Source organism: Meles meles, chromosome X (genome assembly GCF_922984935.1).
Source record: "Meles meles chromosome X, mMelMel3.1 paternal haplotype, whole genome shotgun sequence".
NCBI lineage: Eukaryota > Metazoa > Chordata > Mammalia > Carnivora > Mustelidae > Meles > Meles meles.
The window spans coordinates 105,000,647-105,025,361 of NC_060087.1; the positions used below are offsets into that span (position 1 = coordinate 105,000,647).

General features: G+C 40.6%; 1 protein-coding gene across 5 annotated transcripts in view; it reads left to right on the forward strand.

Annotated features, from left to right (window-relative positions):
• GRIA3 (glutamate ionotropic receptor AMPA type subunit 3) overlaps nt 1-24,715 on the forward strand; it is a 291,350-nt gene that overhangs the window by 245,886 nt on the left and 20,749 nt on the right. For 4 of the 5 annotated variants that reach the window (XM_045995279.1, XM_045995280.1, XM_045995281.1 and 1 more), the window contains one exon: nt 20,735-20,982. In XM_045995279.1, the coding sequence (XP_045851235.1) occupies nt 20,735-20,982 (248 nt within the window). Of the gene's footprint in view, nt 1-20,734; nt 20,983-21,544; nt 21,660-24,715 lie in introns of all 5 variants that reach the window. The other variant, XM_045995278.1, reaches the window with a different exon arrangement.

Below are 24,715 nucleotides of genomic sequence, written 5' to 3' on the forward strand. Positions count from 1 at the left end.
TTGTTGGAAACTACAGGCATGAGAAAGGACCTTAAAAAAAATGAAAAGGGGCAGAATGAGAAATTTCAACAGGAGCTTTGAACTCTTGGCTATTAACCAACGCTCTCTCCACTATCACATGACCTCTGGCCTCCCTCCCTCTGGGTCCTTTTGCATGTGTTTTATGATGAGGCAGCTGTGCTGTGTTACTGCTCCTCAGATCCTTCAGGGAGCCTCGTGCCTCAAAGTTTCCAGCCCAGAGGAACTTCGGTGGGTAGACATGAACCCAGTCACTGGGAAGAGCTCAGAATTAGGAGGAAGTAAATATTATCAGGAAGAGGAGTGTGTATTTTAAAACTGGTCCAGAAGGAAAAGACCTGCCTTTCAGTTGGACACAATTTTTTTTTCTTCAAATGTTTACTTACATTCTATTAGTTAGCATACAGCGCAACACTGCTTTCAGGAATAGAATTCAGTGATTCATCACTTACATACAACACCCAGTGCACTTCATCACAAGTGCCCACCTTACTCCCCATTCTCCATCTAGCCCCCACCCACCTCCTTCCAGCAACCCTCAGTTTGCTCTCTATCGTGAAGAGTCTCTTATGGTTGGTTTCCTGCACTCTTTCTTTTTCCCTGCCCATATGTTCATCTGTTTCGTTTCTTTTTTTTTTTTTTTTAGTATTTAAATTTATTTATTTTTTGCAGCGTAACAGTATTCATTGTTTTTGCACAACACCCAGTGCTCCATGCAATACGTGCCCTCCCTATTACCCACCACCTGTTCCCCCAACCTCCCACCCCCGACCCTTCAAAACCCTCAGGTTGTTTTTCAGAGTCCATAGTCTCTTATGGTTCGCCTCCCCTTCCAATTTCCCTCAACTTCCTTCTCCTCTCCATCCAATTTTTTTTTTATAAACATATAATGTATTTTTATCCCCAGGGGTACAGGTCTGTGAATCGCCAGGTTTACACACTTCACAGCACTCACGATAACACATACCCTCCCCAATGTCCATAACCCCCTCCCCCTCTCCCAACCCCACCTCCCCCCAGCAAACCCCAGTTTGTTTTGTGAGATTAAGAGTCATTTATGGTTTGTCTCCCTCCCAATCCCATCTTGTTTCATTTATTCTTTGTTTCTTAAATTCCACATTTGAGTGAAATCGTGTGGTATTTTTCTTTCTCTGACTGACTTATTTTGCTTAGCATAATATCCTCTAGGTTCATCCACGTCATTGCATATGGTGAGATTTCATTCTTTTGATAGTTGAGTAATATTCCACTGTGTATATATACCACATCTTCCTTTTTTTAAGATTTTATTTATTCGTTTGTTTATTTATTTATGTATTTATGTATTTATTTGACAGAGAGATAGAGAGCACAAGTAGGCAGAGCAGCAGACAGATGGAGAGGGAGAAGTGCAGAGAGCCCGATGCGGGGCTTGATCCCAGAACCCCGGGATCATAACCTGAGCCAAAGGCAGACACTTAACGACTGAGCCACCCAGGTGCCCCTATACCACACCTTCTTTATCCAGTCATCAGTCGACAGGCATCTGAGCTCTCTCCATAATTTGGCTGTTGTGGACATTGGTGCTATAAACAGCATTATCAGGGTGCATGTACCACTTTGAATCAGTATTTTTGTATCCTTTGGGTAACTGCCTAGCAGTGCAATTGCTGGATCATAGTTTATTCTATTTTTAGCTCTATGAGGACCTTCCATACTGTCTTCCAGAGTAACTGCACCAGTTTCCAATCCCACCAACACTGCAAGAAGGTTCCCCTTTCTCTGCAACCTCATCAATACCTGTTGTTTCCTGTGTGGTTCATTGTAGCCATGCTGACAGGTGTGAGGTAGTATCTTATTGTGGTTTTGATTTATCTCAGAAGCACTTTTCTAATGCACCACTCCCTGTTCTTTACCCCACTCCCTTTTCCCATTTTACCTGCTGGGTCTGGGCATTGGGCCACACACACAATTGCATTTGTTTCTTAAAGAGCCATTAGAGAGACTAGAGATTCAACCTTCCCCACATAGGAGACTTGGGGAGTGGAGAGCCCCAGGTACCCACATGGCAGGGTGAAGCCTCCTAGGAGTAAGTGCAAGTGACTGGTGAGGAGAACTTGAGCTGGACCCCTCCTCCTGGTATCTCTAATAAGAAGAGCTTATGAGGGCTCATCTTTTTAGGAAAGAATGGTATGATGGTCATTTGTAACCACACTGAAGTGCTGCCTCTTTGGGCCTTCAAAAAAGAAGAGGAATTGCTGTGTTCTTTTCTTCCTCCCTCCCTTTTGCTAATTCTGCATCATCTCTGCCATTTCTGCATGCTATATGAATTAGGGAAATAGGAGTGTGAGGCACTGGGGCAGTAGTAGTAGCATTCTGGTTCCCAAGCAGGAGAGAAATGCTTTCCAGACCAGAGACCAGACGGTCCAGCCTTCATCCACACAATCAGTTAGAGACTGTTGGTTAGGTTTCCAGTCAGTGCATGCAGTGGGCATTGCTCACAATCGTACAGGGTGAAGCTGGCATGGGGAGATGTTAACAAGGTAGTAGGGTATTCTTACCACAAATTATCTCCAATGCTGATGAGTACTTAGTAGGAAACATACCTTCCTTCTACCTTCCATAGGGTGCCACCATCACCATCTCCCAAACAGAAGTGTGTGTGCTGATTATGACAGAGATGAGACCTCAACCCCCACCCCACTGAAGAGTAATTTCTCTCCTCTGTGGAGTCCAGATCAGTTTTTGTCCAGCTACTGTCCAATCTTTTTCCCTTCAGTTCCACTGGGACCCATGCTGTTACCACGAATACCTCTTCTGGTGGCCAGTGGCACTTCGGGGATACAGCACAATATCCAATGTATCAGGACCTCCCACCTCCAATTGCTTTGTGCCAGCTTTTTTATCTTCCCAGGAAATTATGGGGATTGCCCTCCTGCCAGTCCAGAGATTAACAGGGGCTAGTTAAAGCCCTTTGTTATCTTGAAAGCTTCCCTTTTCTTCCCAAACCTTTGATTACACAACACAGCCGGACCCTTCCTTAAGTAATCCTTATATCAGAAAATTCACAGCTGATAAAAACAATAAATAGTAATTACTCACATTAGAAATATACTCTTCCCTGGAAAATGGAGATCCCCTAGTGCATTTCAATGTTTACAGATCATTAACTGCTTGTCAGAAAAACCTAAGAGGAGGGCTGTCAGAAATAAACATAAAACAGCCCATGCATCGAAAGAGAAATAAAATTTGATTTTCAAAAATGAATCTAATTCATGGCACAGCTTTTTCTAGGAATTCATCTGTTACATGATAGAAGGCATACTCTTATCTAGGCATAGCAGCACAAACCAGGGAAAGGCAAGTTTGAAGGTGCTGAAAACCTTACTTCCTGAGGTTGAGCCAATCTACATAGATACGGTTACAATATTCCAGAAGTCTGGTAGCTAATCTTGGAGTCTTCCTTACAAACATCAGTTATTTTTTCAATGCTTTGGATCTGTGTCTTCCCAACACTGTACTATATATTCAGCATGCCCCATGTTGCCAAGACTGAAACGATGAGAAACTTAAAAAGTTCTGCATTCCCTGATTTTGTATTTAAATTTGTAAGCTTAATGTTGCATTAATGGCCTATTTTGCATATCTGTTTGATTATACCATCTTAAAGAATCATTTAAACCTGGGGAGGACAGCATGACTCCTACCTGCTTCTCATTAATAACATACTTTTCAGTGAGTGGATAATGAATGACCTGGATAGAAATCAGTAGAAATGCAGATTGCCATTAGATGTAGAAGTGGGGGAGGGAGTCCATTTTTTTCCACCATACTGACAAACAACTCCAAGGCAGAAGGTATTGAAAGCAAGCCTCAAAGAGAGATGACTGTCTAGGAGGGTTCTTAATTAAATATTCTGTTGTCTTTACATGCATGACTGTGAAGGAAAAAGCCACCCTAATGAAAATTAAAATTTGCAAGTGACAAAAAGTCTTGGGTTAAGAGAAAAAAGCTCTCTAATTCTGAGAAAGAAAACCAGATAACTCTTAGTGACAGATTATCCTAATGGACTCTGAAAAACATACGGGTCTGCACAAATAGTCTTTAATTTGTTGAGTTTACTACTGTTAGTGGCACACTGGTGGGGATGGAGGGTGGGAGGTAGTGAGCAGTAAGCATTTTGGCTGATACAGGTCTGCCATTGGTTGATCAGTGTTGGAATAGAAGGCAAACAGGAGATTCTTAGAGGAAAACTCCATAACTTTTTTTTTTTAAGTATTATTGGCTTACTCCACCTGTCTGGAAGAGCACCAGATAATAATGATCTTGCTTGAGATATAGAGGGCGTGTTTTTCAAGTTACTGTATTTCTTTGGTAATAAGGTACTGGCACCAAACTGGGGACTTAAGGAGAATGAATTTCAAACCAATGACTCCTAATAAATTATCCCACAGGCCACAAGTTTCACAGGTACTAGAAAATATATGAAATTTGGAAATGCAACCTGGACTTTCAGGTTCCCTTTACTCTTCTAAATCCTTTAAGATTCAACACGGCTTCCCTCTGCAGTTTGTTGCTCCTTACTGAATAGAGGTGATAACTTTTATCTATCAGAAACTCAAGTTAAATGAAATAATGGTTTGATTAGGTTTGATTAGGTTTAATCTTTCGTACTTTGGTTTTGATTCTGTTCAAAAGTAGCAGTAAATACACAGGTCTGAATATGAAACAACCTAGTTGTCTAGATTATTATTTAAAAACAACAACAATTTTCCGCCAGCTCATGAATCTGTCTCTATTTCTTTTTTTTTTTCCATTTTATTTATTTTTTCAGCGTAACAGTATTCATTCTTTTTGCACAACACCCAGTGCTCCATGCAAAACGTGCCCTCCCCATTACCCACCACCTGTTCCCCCAACCTCCCACCCCTGACCCTTCAAAACCCTCAGGTTGTTTTTCAGAGTCCATAGTCTCTTATGGTTCGCCTCCCCTCCCCAATGTCTCTATTTCTAATGGGGTTTGATTTACAAACTTGTTGTTTGGCAGCATTCGTTTCAGTGTAGGACTTTTTTTTTTTTAATTTTATGTATTTGAGAGTGAGAGAGAACATGAGCAGAGTTAGGGGCAGAGGGAGAAAAAGACTCCCCACTGAGTGCAGAGCCCGATGTGGGGCTTGATGCAGGACTTGATCCCAGGACCCTGAGATCATGACCTGAGCTGAAGTCAGATGCTTAACTGATTGAGCCACCCAGACACTCCTCAGTGTGGGACTTTTGTTAAGGATTGTTTAGCGTGATCACTGTATGACAGTAACCAAGCCCAATGGCCTTAATATTCAACCTAATTCCCCCAGTCTCACTTCCATATGAAATGCTGGTCCCATACTCCCTTTGGTGACTCAGAAAAGGCAAATTTGCAGGTGTGACCTTAATGTAATTGTAACACAGTTTGAAAATGTTAGGCAAAGGCCATTGAAATGAGTATTTGGCAAAATTATTTGGAATTTTTAGTGGAAAGCATCTCTGGAGATTCTACCACTTTTAATTTTGATTACACTCAATCCTTCAACCAGTCTGTCATAGCTGATACAGGGAAGTACTATTTTTTAAAAACAGGGGGAAATTGTGAATAGTGTCACCTGCCTGCCTACTTCTGTTGGAATTCTTCTCTTAGAAAGGAGACTCCAAGAGAGGGCATCCAAACAAATTAATGTAGCAACTCACAGAGCCAGAAAGACAAAATCAGGCTAAATGGGAACTTAGGGAACATACTCTTTTTTTTTTTTTTGCCACAAATATTCCCTTGTATAATGCTCTGTTCTTTTGAAGGAGAGTGTAGTTCTCAGACAGCAGTAACAAGGATATTCTTTCATGGCATACCTAGACCCAGGAGTTCATTTATTTTTCGATTTTATACAATAGCATAAATTTAAAGGAAACAGTTCTTGTGTATGCCCAAGTGATTTTTGCCTGATGCAACTACTTTAAGGAGGAGACACTTAACTAAGTTTCCTAACTTAGTAACTGAGTGCTTACTATGTTGTCAAGAGCTGTGCTAAATTCATTATAAAGCAATCTCTCATTTCATCCTTGCAAGAGCACTGTGAGGTACGTCCTATCACTGTCACCTATCACTTATTACCATTTTTCAGATGAGGAAACTGAAATTCAGTATGGTTAAATGATTTGCCCAAAGTCACTCAGCTAATAAGTATCAAAGCCAGTTCTTTATAACTTTAAGACCTATGTTCTTAACTTCTGCTCTATGCACCAAAATAATAATAATAATAATAATAATAATAATAATAATAATAATAACTGCACATTTCACCATGGACAGGCCAGCCCCTGGCAGAATATTGGTGACTGGATGGCTTCTTCACAGCATGCATGCTGGCCAAGGCAGAATAAAAACAGGCTGGGATCAAGGGCCTGAGTTTGTAGAATGAGGGTATAAAGAAGTATGTTGATTTGTGTTTCTAAGTAGGTATCAAACTAAGTGGCTGACTACTTCTCTAAAGGAAATAAGAGCAAAATAGTAGCCTTATCTGCCCTTTTGCATATAGAGGCCATTGCCTCTGGCCACCAGTGGTGAAGATTAGTGAAACCTAATCATTTTTTGAAGTCACCCCCCACATGCCACACTTACCAGAAGGTTCTGTAACTTGAGCTTCCATGCTGCAGAGTTTGTGCCAGGACAAGCAAATGCCAGAAAATCAATTTTCCTGCAGCTTTCACAGTCAGTGTGTTTGCCAGACAAAACCCCAGCCAGCCACTTTTTTTAATCAGCATAGCGCCTTCAGAAATAATACTTACTGGAACACTCCTAACAGCAAGAAGGAAAAGACTTAAATCTAAAACCCAACTGTTCAAAATTGAGAGCCACCAGAGAAGGTGAGATGTGAATATATTGAAATTGAACATTTTAGTGGCCGTATTTGGACTTAAATATATTCTCTCCTAAGCATCTAATGAATCAGCATTGATCCTAGTCTCTCTCAGCAGCATTGACAGCACATAACCTGGCATCATCCTTCTTCCCACCTACATGTGGACATGCCCTCTGTGTGTTCCGAACCTATCATCCCACATCACCCCTCTTGCCTGCCCTCCCCAAGACCTTGCTTGATTCTCCGTCCCTTCCATATTCCTCCAGCACAAATTCTCTAATAAACCAAATCATACAAAAGTGGTGCATATGAATTTTGTTGCCCTCACATTTGCTATGATAGCGTAATATAATTTATTGAGGATTTACCACATTCCAGGCACTGTGCTGGGTGCTTTATATAAATTACCTTATTTCATATTCTATCTCCATTTCAGAGACAATTATTAGAGCATTAGATGAATTTAAGTAATTTGTCTAAGTCAAACAGAAGGCATGATCTATAAAGGCAGGATTTAGGACCTTGTGACAAGCTAGTGCAGTATTATATTGGTGCCTTTACCTCATAGCATACTGCACAGGCTTCAAAACTGAACCAAGGAAGATGAAAGCTATATAAAATCATGTTGAAATGACAGGTCAAAGAAGTAATCCTCAATGAATTCACTGGCATTTTGGTCAATGTAGTCACTAGCAATTTCTGCACTGGGAGGCAATGTGTTATTAGTAGGAAAAAAAACAGGTTTTGGAAGCCAACACCTAGATTTGAGCACTACTTCTGCCACTTGGCATCTATGCAATTATCACCTTACCTCTCTATGCTTTGAAAGATGGTGTGGGAGACAAATGATGACAATGTAATTAACGATATAGACTTCCGTGTCAAATGATCTGGGTTTAAATCTCAGCTACTTCATTCATTTATTCATTCAGTTAATATTTATTGAGGACCTTCTATGAGACAGTCTTTGTTCTAAATGCTCAAATGAAATTTAGTGGATGAGACAAAAAAAGATAAACAAATATGTAAATAACATATATGTTTTGGCTGGTGTTAAGTGAAATGAAAACAAGCAGGTAAGGAAAAAATATGTTGGGAAACCTGTTCCATCTCAGCTGATGGAGGAAAGGCCTCTCCACTGAGGTGACATTTGCCCAGAAAACTGAAGGAATCAAGGGGGGAAGCCATACAAACATGAGTTGGAGTAGGGTGAGCGGAGATTTGTTCTAGATGCAACGGCATGAGCAAAGGCTCTGACATCGGAAAATGCTTGGTAGGTTTGAGAATGACAACCCACATGACTGAAGAGACGTAAGAGAGGGAAGGAACAGTAAATGATGAAACAAGACAAACCAGAGCCTGTTATGATGAGTTTCGTAAACCCTGGTAAGGACTTTGGATCTTTTTCTGTTTTTGATAAGAAGTCATTTTGAGGGCTTTGAGCAAAGAAAAGACATAATCCAATTTATGCACAAAAGGACCATGCAGACTTCTAGGCAAGGGTAAAAGTTGAGGAGTAGGGAGACCACTTAAGAAGTGAGGATGGTCTTTCAGGTGAAAAATGACTGGCTTGGACTGGGGTGAAGATGGTAAGAAGTGGTTGGATTTTGAATATATATAGTGGAGATTGAGCTGACAGGGAACAGAATGTAAGAGCTAAGAAAAAAGTCAAGGATGACTGTGGGGGATTGGCCTGAACAACTGGATGAATTGAATGGTGACACCATTTCCTCTAATGGAGAACACTGGAGGAGTAGCAAGTCAAGGTGCAGAGAATCGAGAGGTGCAGTTTGGCCATACAAAGTTGGAGATGTCTATGAGATATTCAAGTGGAGATACCACATAGGGAGTTGGGAGAATGAGTCCAGGATTTAGAGAGGTCAGGGCTAGAAATCTTACTAGCTCTATCATCTCGAACCAGTAAATGAATCAGTAAATAGTCATCCATTGCCTCATCAATAAAATGGAAATGATGTTTTTTCACGAAGCCATTTCGAGGACTCACAATAATGTGTGTAAAGTATGAGGCACCATTCTTGGTGACCCTAAGTGCTTAATAAATGGCAGCCTTCTGATTGTCAGTATTCACTGCAACAACTGGTGGCTAGCTGTTGCAGAATCTTTGTTGATTGTTCCAAACCCAGACTGAATATTAGAATCACCTAGGAAGATTTTTTTTTAATTTGTCAGCCCCACTTCAGGCCAATTACATCAGAGTCACAGGAACAGTGATCAGTAGCTGCCCAGGTATGTATTATTTACAGATAGAAAACAGATGAGCTAGATTTAAGAGAACATCTCTTCGGATTAGTTCCAGTTCACCTTTTGGAAATCTACCTCTCCCCCCCAAAAAAACTAAATGAAAAATTTGGGCTCTTCCTGAACAAATTACTTCTTTTTTTTATATTCTTCCCTAGCATGAAAATAATTCTTGCTCTAAGGACTCAAAGATACAGCCACTGTGCAAACTCAAAATATTGCAGTTCCAGGATAGATTTTTTTTCCCTTTAATAGAAAAATATTTGTTCCTCTCATTTCCTAGGCCCTGGATTGTCAGGCTTGGCCTCTGCATTACAATTATAACTGATTCAAGAATAATAAGCAAATTGAACTTCTCTTTTAAATGCCTTAGTTGTAAAAAAATAAATACATAAAAACACAGCTTGAAAGTGAAATCCAATTGGCCAAGGGTTATAGCCTCTGGATTGCTGAAAATGAAATTTCATTGAAAAATAGAATCCAACAGGTTGGGAGAAGTAACCATAGAAGGTTCAATAGTGACGGCAGGCCTAGAAGCAATCCACTGCTTAGGAGTCAGGGAATTGGAGACTTTGGTTTAGCTAGTAGTTAAAGGGTGTGGCAGTCACACTTTCTCTGTGGCCCATTCTCTGTTCTGAAAATAGATCCTACAATCTAAACATGAGGGTATATAGTGAGAAAAGTCACCTTTTGATACCTGCACACACCTCTCCCTTAACCAATTGATGTGTTCACCATTGGGCTATCATTCCTCTAGCTGTGTTTTGATCTTTGCTGAAGTGCAAGTTTTCCTGCCAGGGGATCCCACTTGAGGCTTTCCCCCATCATTTCTTTGCTCAACTTGGAATGTTTCCAATCCTTTTCTGTGAGCAAGATGGAGTGAGGAAGGCATCTTTTATCTGGCAAGGAAAATAGGGAAGAGTTGGTACAGCCCAGGTTGGAGAATAAAACATTAGAGTATCAGAAACAATAAAAGTTGATTCAGTCTTTCTTGATCACAGCCCTAGTAGTCCATACGTATGTTTTCATTCTTAGAATAAAGGGGGGGAAATAATTTGTTGACTTCTGGTTCAAAAAGTGAGGACTTCATGTGGTTAAAGAGTAAGACATCTTAGTCTTCAATCTCACATTTTACAGAGGGAATAATAGAAATGTCATGCCATTTGATGCCATGCTAAAGCATAGGCACCATTCTGAGCAGAATTTATGTGAACTTGGTCCAGCCCTGGAGTATAATTTGCAACCATCATTTAACCTACCTCGACAGTGTACCATTGGAGAGCACGGAATCTGGAGGCTGCATGAGTGAGTTCTCAGCTCCATCACTTGCTGTCTGGACAGCCTTAGGCATGTTACTTAACTTCTCTGTGCCTCTGTCTGTGCACTTTTAAAATGGTATAATAATATAAACTGTTTCAAAAAATTATTGTGAGAATTACATGAGCTAACACAAGTAAAACATCTAAAACAGAGTCTGGAAGTATGGGCTCAATTAAATGTTAATTATTGTTGTTTTGCCCATTTAATCACAGCTCCATCAAAACCTATAAAGCAGGGTTTCTCAGTTGTGGTACTATGGACATTTCAGGCCAGGTCGTTGGTTGTGGGGGTGTCTTGTTCATTGTAGGATATTTAGCAGCATCTCTGGCTTCTATCCAGGTAGAACTCCTCTCTCAAAGTTGTAATAACAAAAAGAAATCTCCGTACATTGCCATGTCTTTTGGGAGGCAAAATCATTGTTGATTTGAGAGTCACAGGGTGGAGGATACAGGGTCCCTTCCTCTATTCCCCCAGAATAGGATAGTAAGATCTTAGAACCATTTTCTCCAAATGTTTGTTGACTCCAGCTTTCAAAGTCATACAGCAACCAATGCTACTTTCAACCCACTGGAATGTTCTTAATCTAACTTGGCAAGAGAAGCAGAAGACGGATCAGAATATTGATCTGAATTTGCATGCTAGGAAAGGACACTAGAAAGGTCACTGGAAACTGATCTGGATTGTCACCTGCACCTTTGGAGAAGAGACATCTGAAACTCCTTGAGGTGGTAGGAAACCTGTCCCTGGATTTGAGAGCACAGTGTGAAAATGTTAGTTAGGCAAAGGCACTTGGAATGAGTACCCAGACACTCTGAGGGCAAAATTCAATGTCTGGGCAAAAGGTGACCTCCAATTCCACTGAAGTTGTCTAAAAGCCCAGCCCCCAAAATAATTCAGACAGGATCCTAATGCACCAATAGAAAAACTAAAAATAGAAACTAGTATTTCTTTCCCCTTCTTCCCCCTTGGCTTGCACCTGTAATACATCGTCACATAGCAGTTGCTGACTGAGCAAGAGGAAACTGACAAGCAGGACTTATCTGAATGCTTAGAAATGTGTGAACCTGAAATGGAGGAAAGAAAGACAATGAAATTGAGGTCTGGGTCATGCTTTAGAAATGAAGTAATTTCCTGTGTTCCTTGCTCCAAGTCAAGATGGAAACCATTGCCTTTGCTTTAGGGAAAGAAAGTGTAAAATTCAATGATTCTTTTTTCCAAATGCACCTCATTGGAGCGTCTGGCTTCTTCAAAGCAGATGTGGAAGAAAACCATGTGTCAGGTGCATTTGGCAAGCCAGATGTGCTACTCTTTTTCTGCTCCAAATTGCTCTGATCCTGTCACATGGTGAGGCATGAACACTAGGGGCTGGTAGCAGGGTTACAGTGAGTGACAGGAACGTTCACTGATTCCAGTACCTTAATGGAAAATAATTGGGGTTAATTGACAGTTTATCCTGACTTAAAAAAAAAAGGCTTGAACAAGAAATTAAAAATGCCTTTGAAGGTGAGTTGCTTTCCTTTACCAAGAAAGGTATTGTCAGTGTCAGAGCCGACAAGGCTGGGCTTATCATAGGAAAACAATCTGTAACCATGTGTTCCAAGGACTCGAAGGGTATCACAGGCTTGGAGGGCATCTTGCTTTGGTCCTCATTAGTTACATCACCTACAGCAAGTTATGGAACAGGCAGCAACTCCTGAATTTCTGTATCAGAAGCCTGGCAGGGTGGCATTCTGGTTGGGATTCATCTGGAGGCTATTCATTGCAAGCGCTGCATTACCCAGATTTGTTTGTGGTGACTCTGTGCTGAACTGATGGAACATGTCCATTGTGACACCGCTTGGCCTTGGCCTCAGCCCTGCACTTACCCTCTCTCACTCTTGATTCCCTCATCTATAAAACAGGGATTCATCCTTCCATTCCACAGATATTTATTGAGAACCTCTGCATGTCAGACACTGTTCGAGGTGCTAGAGATGAAGCAATGAATATGCAAATCCTGCTGCTTCTACCGCATCAAGTTGCCCTGGAAGTTACATAGCATGGCATGTATAAAATCATTTTGGCAACCTGAAGGTCTTACGTGAATAGGAAGTTTAAAGAAATTCAACTGTCTCCTGCTTCTGGTTATGATGAATCTAAGGCATCTCTGATTAAGAAAGAGAAATACTTGAAAGATTATGTGATGAGCAACACTCTTGCCCCAGAAATCTCCCCTTCATAGGCCTAATCCAAGTGCTTGAAACTTCCAGTTTCAGAGTGACCATGCAAAGAACTTATGTAGACCTAAGATTTATAACCATATTAAAGCATTGAGAATGCGTCCCCACCATCCAGACTTTGCTCTCCCCCCAGTCCTCCCACTAGGACACAAAAGCACCTGTCTTCTTCCAAAGCCAGCAACCAATAAGAAATGCTGAGCAGCAGCTGGGTGGCTCAATCGGTTAAGCATCTGCCTTTGGCTCAGGTCATGATCCCAGAGTCCTGGGATTGAGCCCCACATTGGGCTCCCTGCTCAGTGGGGAGTCTGCTTCGCCCTCTCCCTTTCTCTGCCTGTGGCCCTGCATACTTGTACTCTCTCTCTCTCTCTGTCAAATAAATAAATAAAATCTTAAAAAAAAAAAAAAAAGGAAGGCAGAGAAGAGAGGAAGGAAAGAGGAGGTCAGGAGCTCCCCAGAGCAGTCATGGCATCAGCTTCCTTTCTTCCAGTGCCTTGCCTCACAAGGATCACCTGTTCATATCCCAGTATTTGAGAAACACAATGACACAACAGGGAGGGCACAGGAGGTACACAGGAGTCCTGTAGTGCTCAGTCCAGGTAGACAACTGACCAAAGTCACCTTTTTGAATTTGTACCAGCTAGCAGTGCCCTGCCCCAAACATTTATTACAAGTCGAAATTTCTGGGCACCTGGGTTAAGCATCCAGCTCTTTGTTGCGGCTCAGGTCATGACAGTCTCAGGGTTATGGGACCGAGCCATACACTGGGCTCCACACTCAGCATGGAGTCTGCTTGTGAGTCTCTCTCTCCCTCTCCCTCTGCCCCTCCCCTCACTCTCGCTTTCTCTCTCTCAAATACATAAATGAATCTTTTTAAAAAGTAGAAATTTCAGAGTATATGCTAAGTAATTTGGAAGAAATTGCAGATTATAGTTTTTAACGATGTTTTCTTAAATAAAGGTACAATCTAGAGAAGAAATTGACCAAATTGTTAAGCAATAAGTAATCTACAATAAAAGTAGAGAAGCCAAATTGAGTGAGGGTAAGGCATTTTTGTTTGGAACACGCCATTTCCCCCTTCGTTATTGGCCTATTTGCAGGGCTGGCTTTTTCCAGCTCCTGAATATCACCTTTTACAATGCCAAGAAACTCACTCACTTTTTTGGGACACAAATCTCCTATTCAAATAAAAATTATCCCTTGTTTAAGGGTAACAGAAACCCTTGGGACTGTTTGTGTGTTTAATGATTTTATTTTAAATAATTTAAGAAAGCATTTGAAAGAGAGAGAGAGAGAGAGAGAGAAAGAGAACATGGAGGGAGGGACAGAGGGAGAGGGAGAATCCCAAACAGACTCCATGTTGAATGTGGAGCTCAACGCAGAGCACAATCCCAAAATCCTGAGATCACAACCTGAGCCAAAGTCAAGAATCAGACACTTAACCGACCGAGCCACCCAGGCACCCCAGTAATAGAAACCCCTGTAAGATCACCAAACATCTCCGTGAGAATCAAGACTACTGATGCCAGAGAAGGGGGACAGAATGGATCTCTGAGTAAAGAAAACAGTGAAATTGAGGGAGAGAGGTAGAGACTGAGAACTCAGCCTCTCTGTGAATTAGCAGATTATGCATGCCTCTGTTGACAATCATGTTTCCAATGTATTAGTCTGTTTTGTTAATGCAGCTAATTCTCAACTATCAACATATCAAAAAATTCCTGTTGAATCCTGTCAAAATGAAAAATTGTGCTCATGTCCAGATCGTGAGAAGATACTGTATCATTGTCATTTGTGTTAGTGCCCTGTATCAAGCATATTATCATCAATTCTGGGAGCCACATTTTAGGAGAGACTCTGAAAAATTAAGAAGTATCTAGAAGATGAGGGATCCCAGATACAGGAGGGGAATGACAGGAATTCATGTCATAAGGCTAATAAATGAAGGCCTTACAATGTTTAGCCTGCAAAAGAGACAATTAACAGGTGACATGGTGGTGGTCATCTTCAGGCTGTACGCCATATGGAAAAGAGCATATTTATTCTGTATTGTCACAGAGTACAGAATTAGGACAGTAGTTAGAACCGCAACTGTAATAGTCATTCATTCCATGGATATATAGTGAGAGCTTCCTACATGCCAGGCATTGTGTCAATCACAAAGCCAGCAACCATTAAGAAATGCTGAGACATTTCTCTGGGAATGCAGAGACAAAAAAAAGAGAGAGAGAGAGAGACATCATTCCTACTCCCAAGGTTCTCAGATTGTGCTGGAGATGACCATTATAAAGCAATATAACCAATGCTACCTACAATGGAGAAACAGAAGCAGAAAGGAAAGACTACCCAAGTCAAGCAGAAGGCTTAGGACTAGAGGGGAGAGAGACTCTCATGAAGAATGACAGCCCAGCAAAAAGAATTTTCCATCAACGTGAACTGTTATAAACTATATAATTTATATATTATATATAAAGTTTATAAGAGTATAAACTACTCTTCTGGGCTCAGGAGTGCTTTACCTCCATAGACATTTGAGCAGAGAAGCCATTGCTGCATTGGGTGAGGGGCAGGACCAGATGGTTTTTAAGGTCTCTTCTATTTCTTAAAGCCTGTTACTCTACTGATTTCAATGGGCTGTTCTGTTGACCAAGTGGACATTCCAATTTAACTCTTAGGGAGGCAGAAAACTTCATTCACCAGGTCTCCCCAGTAGCAGTGTTCTGGTTAATGAGGATTTTAATGTATAAATCTCAACTAAACTACCTAACATAAATTCTAAAGGAAAATTTGCCATCCTACTCATTTTTCTTCCAACAAATTTTTTATTTTTTTTAAGATTTTTTTATTTATTTATTTGACAGAGAGAGAGATCACAAGTAGGCAGAGAGGCAGGCAGAGAGAGAGGAAGGGAAGCAGGCTCCCCGTGGAGCAGAGAGCCCGATGCGGGACTCGATCCCAGGACCCTGAGATCATGACCTGAGCCGAAGGCAGAGGCTTAACCCACTGAACCACCCAGGCGCCCGCAACAAATTTTTTAAATCCAAATCAATGGTAACAACTTTTATTGATGGAAGACTATGAGTATTTACCAGGAATATATCTGAAGACCCAAATACATGAGTAACACGTGAACATATCATTCCCTCCATGAAATGAAGAAATGATTCTGTGACTATGAGACTAAAGTAATTGATAAAGCTATTAAATTCTACCACTAAAACAAATTAAACTCTCTGTTCTCAGCATTGCCTGTGTGCCAGGCACTGTTCTGAGATGCATTTATTAACTCGTGCAATTTCTCCCAAGAATCCCTTGAAGTAGGCACCTTTTTTAAAAAATTACCCATTTGATGGATGAGGAAATTGAGGGACGTAGAGGCTTAGCAAATTTATGCACCCAGCAAGTGGGAGTCATACCCAAGCCATGTGACTCCACACTGTCAACCACTGCACTATACAGTTACCTTGTATTACCTGGGTCTCCAGAGGAATAATATACACAATGATGAGGAGCAACCAGCACCACTGCAAAGACATACTAAGTCTTAGTGGCAGGCTAAGTGTGGTTACTGACCACTTATTTCCACACATCAACCTCACTGGGCCCAAGATTCAAATTTCTACTCAAGAAAAAGGCAAAGTTCTCCATATGGTTGACCTTCATGATTTATTACAAATAGTTGGAACAGTGACTGTTGAATCCATGAATGCTAGGGCTCTGCTCTATCTGTTGCTTTGGCTTAATCTATTCCTCCTCCATTCATGAATTTCTCCTTTTGGATCTCATATGCTAATTATCTAGTAGTGCTAAGAAAATTTCACATGGCCTCTCTGCATATCCTTTGTTCATTCCTTCTTTGGTACAACATAGTACTCTGTGGGATGAAATAAATGAATTGTGGTGGGTTTGAGAAAAATGAACTTGCTATTACACATCCTGTCCATAATATTTTAATTTCTCCCAGATGATTGAGCTAAGATTCAATCCCTTTTATTGCCTTCTTATTTCAGCCAAAATAAGACAGACTCCAAAAAAAAAAAAAATGCTAGTGATTTTTTTTCTTATTTTTGGTCTTAATGTTAGACTGTCTCTTAACTACTAGTTAGGAAGACAAATGTTTCAGCTTAATTTTTCTCACTTATGAGCTATTGCTTTTTCCCCTTCTTAACCTAGTTCAGAATTTAGTCACCAACCAGGACCCAATCATTTCTACCACTAACTTTTCATTTACTCCATTCATTAATATCTGCTGCATGTACACCACACACATTTAAAGTGCCCATTTCAAGCACTGCCATTTATTCTCTTAGAAATGCATCATTACCTAAAGGAATAAACCTTTTAACCTGTATCAGCAGTCAAAGAGCTGAAGCAAATTATGAAGTAAATGAATCCAAATTATAGTGCATTCAGATCAGAATTCGCAAACCCCTTTGCCCTTGCCTTATAAATTTATCTTTGGAAGCCACAGGCTATTTACAAATAGCATAAGAAACAAATTGGTCTACCTCACCTCCCCTTTTCATTCAGGTTTGACTGGGCGAGATGAACACAAAATACTGATTTGCAACTGCACAGAAATACACACCAACGACAGTGTTATCTCTAATACCAAAAAAAAAATTGGAAATGACCTAAAATCCTTCAATAGGAGATTGGGTAGATAAAGTATGGTATAGCCATAGATTGAAATGCTCTGCAACTATCACAAAGGAGATGTATTTATTCTCGTAAAAATATAAAGAGATGCAAGGGAATGATAAAGACCAAATTCAGTGTAATGGTTACTTTTGGTCTGGAGAAAGGTATGTAGTTGGGGAGGAGAATATAGTCAGACTTCATAATATTTTGTTGAGTTTTGTGGCAGGTACAAGGTGTTCTTACAGTATTTTTTAAATCTTTTGGTGAATCTGAATTATTTACTATTTTTTAAATTTTTTTGAGCCACTGATGAGGAAATTCCTACTGAGATAAAATTCAATCATTGAGAATACAATTCATTGTGATGTTTAGAAACTGTTTTATGTGCTAGATGAGAATATGGAATGAGCATAAATATCGATGGGTAAGATTTCAATCTGATTATTAGGGGAGAGTTACTGGTGTGGACAAAAAAGGCAGACCACATGGCAAAAACAAAAACAAAACAAAACAAAACAGATTACAAAGTTTATATCCTGACTGGTTCAGCTGGAAATTGGACCCAATGATCTTGAGAGTAACTTCAGATCTAGAATTCTACAGTGCTCTAAAACTGGTAGCCATTTTTCACCAACCTTCCAATATCTTTGACCAACAATCTAGATATCACCTTGATCAGACTAAGCTTCAGTTATTAAGCAAATATATCTTGAATGTCTACTATGTGCATTGTTCTGGCTGCCAAGAGGGCTAGGCTGAATCAGGCATGGACTTTGTCCTCAATATCACCCAGTAATGTAAGACAGTCACATAGCCAACTCTCCAAAATGCATTCCAGTAAGCTCTGTAGCAAAGGTATGAGCAAAAGTGCTTTCAGGGCACCAGAAAGCACTTCTTTAGGGCCAGGAGAGAGTCAAGAAAGATTTCACAGAAGACATGATATTTGCTTTAGACCTTGTAAGATGATAAGGGATAATTCAGACAGAAACAAAAGCATAACCAAAGGCATAAGACGTGAACTTGTGCAGCCTATTTCGGTGAATAGTGAGTAGTCCAAAGGGACTAGCTCATAGGAGAGTGTAGTTCAAGATCATAAATCCTCTTGAATATCATATATAAGAGTCTGAAGTTTGTCCTGTAGGGTTTAGGGAACTCTCAGGAGATTTTAAAGAATGATCAGATTTACATTTTGGAAGGATCACTAAAGGATAAATTGAAGAGAGAGATGAAGCCGAGAGAGCAATTAGGAAGCAATGTAGTCCAGACCAAAAAAAAATGATGGGAACCTGCTCCAGGGCAATGGTAATGAGGATGGAAAGAAGACAAAAGGACAGATCCTACATTTCTATGTCAGAATAAACATGGCATAAGGAGAGGCTGAGGAAGGAGCCGAAACCAAACTTTCTATGAAATGTTATTTCTGAATGTTAGGTGGTTTACTGATAGAATTTAGGAGAGCCAGGCTTTAAAAGAAAGATAGTAAGTTTGATTTGGAAATGTTTAATCTCAAAGTGTCTATAGGACCATAAGGTGGAGATGTCCATTGGCAAGGTTTGTGTGCTATCTCCCCCAAAACATATCTTGAATTCAATCTCTTCTTTCTACCTCCATTTCTCCCAACCTAGTCAAGTCCCCTGGACTACTAGAATAGCCCCCTAACCAGCCCCCTTGCTTCCACTCTGGCCCACCTTAGAGTGGGTTTTCCATACAGCAGCCAGAGTAACACTTTAAAAAGTTAAATTGGATCTTATCACGGCTCTCCTCAAAACTCTTCAATAGTTTCCAATAAGAATAAATCCAAACTTTTACCATGACCTACAAGATCCGACCTTTGATTATCCTTCCAAATTCATTTCCTACCATTCTCCATTTTGCTCATTTGGCTTCAGGCATTTTGGCTTTTTTTCCTGTTCTTTTTGCAAACCAGATATGGAAACCATATTTCCAATCTCAGTGAACAATTTCAGTGGCCCGGTGAGGGCCTCAGTGGGGGGTTTTGATTGCCATAAACACTTTCCATGGGGATAGCTCTGGGAGCTCTGGCCCTCTGGAATTATTTAAGCAGGCCTCAAGAATGTAACTGGCCAAAGTCCAGAGGAGATCAACTAAACTAACAATTTAAAAAAAAACTGAGATTGGGGCCAGGAAAGCCCATAAAAGGACACTTGATGTCATGGCATGAGTTTCTAGTTTCTACCATATGACCTCACCTCTGGTCAAATAGTACTTTAGAATTTTTCTGTAGAGTTTTCATTCCAGCTCCCAAATCAATTGGAAGTCATGGGGTTGTTGAGATCACACTTCCTTTATATTCTCCAGAATGCCTAACATAGAGCCAAAAGCATTTAGTACATGTTCTAAGGACCACCTGAATTGAGATGAAATTTAATGGCATTAAATTCAAAATCCAAAATGGTAAAGATGAGGGAAACTTGGCTTGGCAGGAAGAACTAACAGTTTGAGTTTGGCCTCCACCTTCACACCCGCAATAGAGTGCTTTAGATATAGCAGGTGCTCAAGAAATATTTGTTAAAAGGATGGATGAAAGGCTAAATACATTAATGAAAACTCAGGCAGCGTTGTGCTAGGAAATAATGCTCCAATGACAAGAAGCAAAGTATGTGTCTTTCCATTCTGTCCTTGTCAGATATCTGAAGTACCATGCCTATCTCCAGGCAATTTAAATGAAGAGAGGAATTGCCAGCTAGAATCCTATGGGAGATAGACCTAAATTGTGAACATTCTGGAAATAGTTTTAGACTTCAATGGAGTTTGACCAGATGAAAAGATGAAGAGAGAGTATAACAACAGCCTTGCAGCATTTGGAGGGCTATCATGCAGAAGCAGGGACAGGATTGCTTTGCATAGCTCTAGCAGATAGTGCTAAAGATTGGGAGTTACTGAGAAACAAATTTCAGCTCAGAATAAGAAAGTTCTTTCTTACAGTAATTGATGCCCTGTGCTGGAATGGGCTCACTAAAATGGTTGGACACTTCCCTCCAATGACATTTTTTTCAGGCAGGTGAAGGGTAGTCACAGAACAGAATATTGTAGGGGATATTTCTGAATGGAGAGGAAGATTGAACCCATTGCAAACCCATTAGTGGGGCCATGAAATCAAATTAGTGGGTCCTGACTGGTGGTTTGTTTTTGGTTTAGTTTTGGGGTTTTTTTTCAGTGAATTAGAATAAGATAGAATATCTCAGAGAGCATCACACATTGCAAAGACGAGTGTGGTTTTGAGAAACCTATTTTGGAACCATGCTTACAGACGTATGCGTGTACCTACCGGGTCACATGTGGCTGACCTTTCTTCCCGGGGACAGCAATCAAGCACGTTCAGAAACTACTGCGCCAATGCCTTTTAACAATGTTGGTATCTGGCAACTCTAAGAACCCTTCTCTCTGTTGCAGAGGTCCAAAATTGCTGTCTATGAAAAAATGTGGTCTTACATGAAATCAGCAGAGCCATCTGTGTTTACCAAAACAACAGCAGATGGAGTGGCCCGAGTGCGGAAGTCCAAAGGAAAGTTCGCCTTCCTGCTGGAGTCAACCATGAATGAGTACATTGAGCAGAGAAAACCGTGTGATACCATGAAAGTTGGTGGAAATCTGGATTCCAAAGGCTATGGTGTGGCAACCCCTAAAGGCTCAGCATTAAGGTGGGTGGAATAATATAACAATATCCGTGTTGTTATAGTATTCCACCTACCCTGATGCATTTTGTTGTCATTTTCTTTCTTGTGGATTTTGAGGTAACTTTTAAAAGTTTAAAACCTACACTATTCCATGGAGTTAAATAAGACGGTAAATTATGGTTTCATCGATTTAATGCATCCATTTTTTTTTAATGTTCTCTCTCTGTGTTGTCCTCTCTGACTGTTTGTTGCTGTTTTAATTTTACAGTTCAACGGCTTTTTCAATTTAAATGGTAAAAGCCAAGTTATGGTGCCATATGTGACGAATGTTAATTGCATGGATGTGGTGTTCTTGTTACTTTTTTTCTCAAAGACAATTTCCCCATCCCGCACACTTCAGTTTTGAGCAAATGTTATCCTCCATGCCACCTTCCAATATTTAACCCTGTATTTGCTGTACAGACATTTTTATAGCTCCACGTTCTGTGAAATTTAGCCAATTTGTCCTCTTGTGCTCCTTTTTATACGTTAACGATTTCCTAAGCATTTGTGCATTTTCTTACAAGTTATGTTTTATCGTTTCAAGAAATGCTGTTAACCTGGCAGTATTAAAACTGAATGAGCAAGGCCTCTTGGACAAATTGAAAAACAAATGGTGGTACGACAAAGGAGAGTGCGGCAGCGGGGGCGGTGACTCCAAGGTCAGCCTCAATGTCACCACAACCGGGTACCCTTAGTGACGAGTAATCGGCAAGACTGTTATCTTATTATTGAGGAGAGAGCACAAGACTCACACATAAGGTGGAATGACCAGGTTATTCCCCTGCCTGGCAGTTTTGGGAACCAGAAAGACTCGAGGGCACTGCCCACATTTTTGATCTAACTTGGGTCCCTTCTTAAACTCCCAGACAGAGGCTCCCCCTCCACACCCCTCCCTTCCCCTCATATGCCAGACTGGTTGCCTTATGAAGGCCATGGTGTAGGTTTCAGCGGCCTAGGCTTTCAAGAGCCCCAGGCTTGCCTTAAGACTATCCCCGCCTGCCTCACATGAGAGGTATGAGAAATCAAATCTATCTACTAAGAAGTCAGGATACAGCTTTTTTCCCCCCTAAGGCATGATGGTTGCTCACAGAGGTTGGTTGGTTGGTTGGTTTGTTGGTTGGTTGATTAGAATTGACTTCTTCAGTTATGTGTATGAGTGATGAGATGTTTTTCTTGGTATGTGATGGCCCGCTTAAGCTGGCCCCGCTTAACTTGAAAGCCAAAGGACAAGCTCGGTTTCAAGTTAAATGGGGTCTTTCTTCAACAGGCCACCCCATATACAAACTTGGCAGAGACATTTTGTATATTTAAACAAGTGCGTCGCCTAACTGTGATACTCTATGTGTATAAATCCCTGATTTGGCTTCTCGTCAGCCATGTTCTTGGTTCAGGTAGGTCTAATTGTTATCCAGGCTGCCTTCATGGGAAAATCCATCATACTTGGCATTCCTTTGGCTCCACAATACTCTTCAGGGCTAAAAAGAATGAAACAAATAGCCTTCCTTCAAGCAACAAGAACTAGGGGCAAGCTCAGAAGCCATGATACCAAGTAATGGAAGGACACGTTGGGTAAGTACAAGAGAGGACCTGAAAACAGAATCCTCCATGACCCAAAGGGCATGTGAATTATATTGAAGCATGTAAGATCAACTCTTGTACAACCAAGATACCATGGGCATCTTAAGGTGAAGAACAGTGTTTCCCATATACAGGCCAACAGACAGGCAAGCCAACACTTTTCTCCTCCAGAGACAATGGTTACACCTCTGCTCTTCTCTCTCTCTCTCCATTCCTCAGGATCCTGATGGAAAAGTTAGTTGGCCAGTCTGCAGTATAATATGGGTTTGGAAACACTGATACAGAGCACTTTCAAAGAGATAAATTCAAATACAACTTTCTCCAGCACATAATCTTACCAGGCATTGGCGAGGTCTTTTACTGTAAAACCTTGATTAACCAGAACTCACCTAACCAGTATCCCAACTAACTGAATTGCCCCTCCTCACTACTCCACATTGATGAGAAAGCAGCAATAGTACCAAAAAAAGAAGAATTCTGCAAGGAATTGATTTTTTTTAAATCACTTGCCAAGAGATGACCTGTGATTAGGTCACATTCAGCTTTGTCTCCCATATCTTCTCTCCATCTGGATTGACCCTCAAACATTAGAGGCTGCTTCCCGGAGGCGAGAAAGTGGATACACGCACTTTGAGAAAAAAATACATAAATAAAACCATGTTGTTAGCGAAGAATGAAACAAAATGAGTACTCCTATTGAAAATTCCATTCATCCCTTATGGATTCCAATTAATCAAGGTTTTACTGTGAGTCAGAAAGCAATAACTTCCTTTCCCACCAGTGTGAACTGATGACGTTGACAGCTTAGCCAAGCTTTCGGCTCAGTTGAGTTTGCAGTGGCTAACCTGATGCCTAGAGCATTTAGCACCTTCTTCCTGGTCTTTTTCTCATGTTCTTAGCAGGCCCAGAGGACCTAATTTTCTCATTCAAGTGAGTTGCAGAATGAAAATTGAGCTGGATTGGATACATTGCTCTCATGACTTCATCATTCACACTCAGCATGGTTACAAAGGAGCCATGGACTGTGTCAAGATGACTCTAAAACATCCACATGATGCCAAGTGCCCAGAAGTTTTCAAATAACCAGATGTTTGCTGTTACATAAACCAAAAACAAATCTGCACATAGTTGGCTGAATTTTTACTGTTCACCCAGATGTTTTGGTATCCTGAAGACCCCTAAAACTTTAGACCAGCTCTTTGCTAATTACAACCAGCAATCAAGCTTTTCTCTTTCTCCTCAGTTGATACTGCTGCAAAGTTATCAAGTAACCTTATTGCCAGCCCATGATTTCCAGATTATCTGATAATCGATATGCAAGTAGGAAAAACAGTTCAGTAGAACCTAAATGTTTTCAACTTCTTTGACACTAGTGCTACCTGCCAGGCACCTCTCAAATCACTTGCTTTGGCCATTCCTCCAGCCAGCCTTTTGAAATAAGTCAACCCCTTTCTCAGCTATGGATAATAGTATGATGAGTACCACATCTCCAACGATTGCTTATTCCATTTCCGGATTACCAAGGAATTTCCTCTGTCCTCTCCCTTCTTACTACCTGCTGTTTTCTGAGAGTGAGCAAGAGAAGGGGCAAGAGATGAACTTGAATCTGTTTTACAACTATCTGGTGGTGATGCCAAAAGCAAATCAGTGGAGAAGAAGGTAGAAAAGGCAGTGAAGCCCCATTAATCTGGAGCCCTCCGATTTATAATTTATGACAAACCCGACAGGGACCAGTCAACAGTCTACCTGTATAGCATCAGGAAAGGGGGCTGAGAGAGGTTTGTTAAGCAAATGAAGAGTTTAGATTGTCTGTTGAATTTTTTTCCTTAAGAGAACAAATTTCTTCTCAAACGTTGCAAGCATTCGTTAAATATAATCATATTCATAACAAATCTATCTGGTAAAGTAGTTCTCACAAGGACCTCCACTTTGGCGATGTATTATAGTGAGTTTGAATTATAAAACAGACTTAAAGTAATAAAACTGTCATTCCTCAAACCTGTTTTGTAATTCAGGACTTTCTCATTCAGACAGACCTTCCCCTATGTTAGACCAAACCAGTGAAGTTTGACTGTATTGGTAAAGTGGCTTGAGAATTACACTTCCTCATTGTATCCGGCCCTCCTCCCAAAGTTAA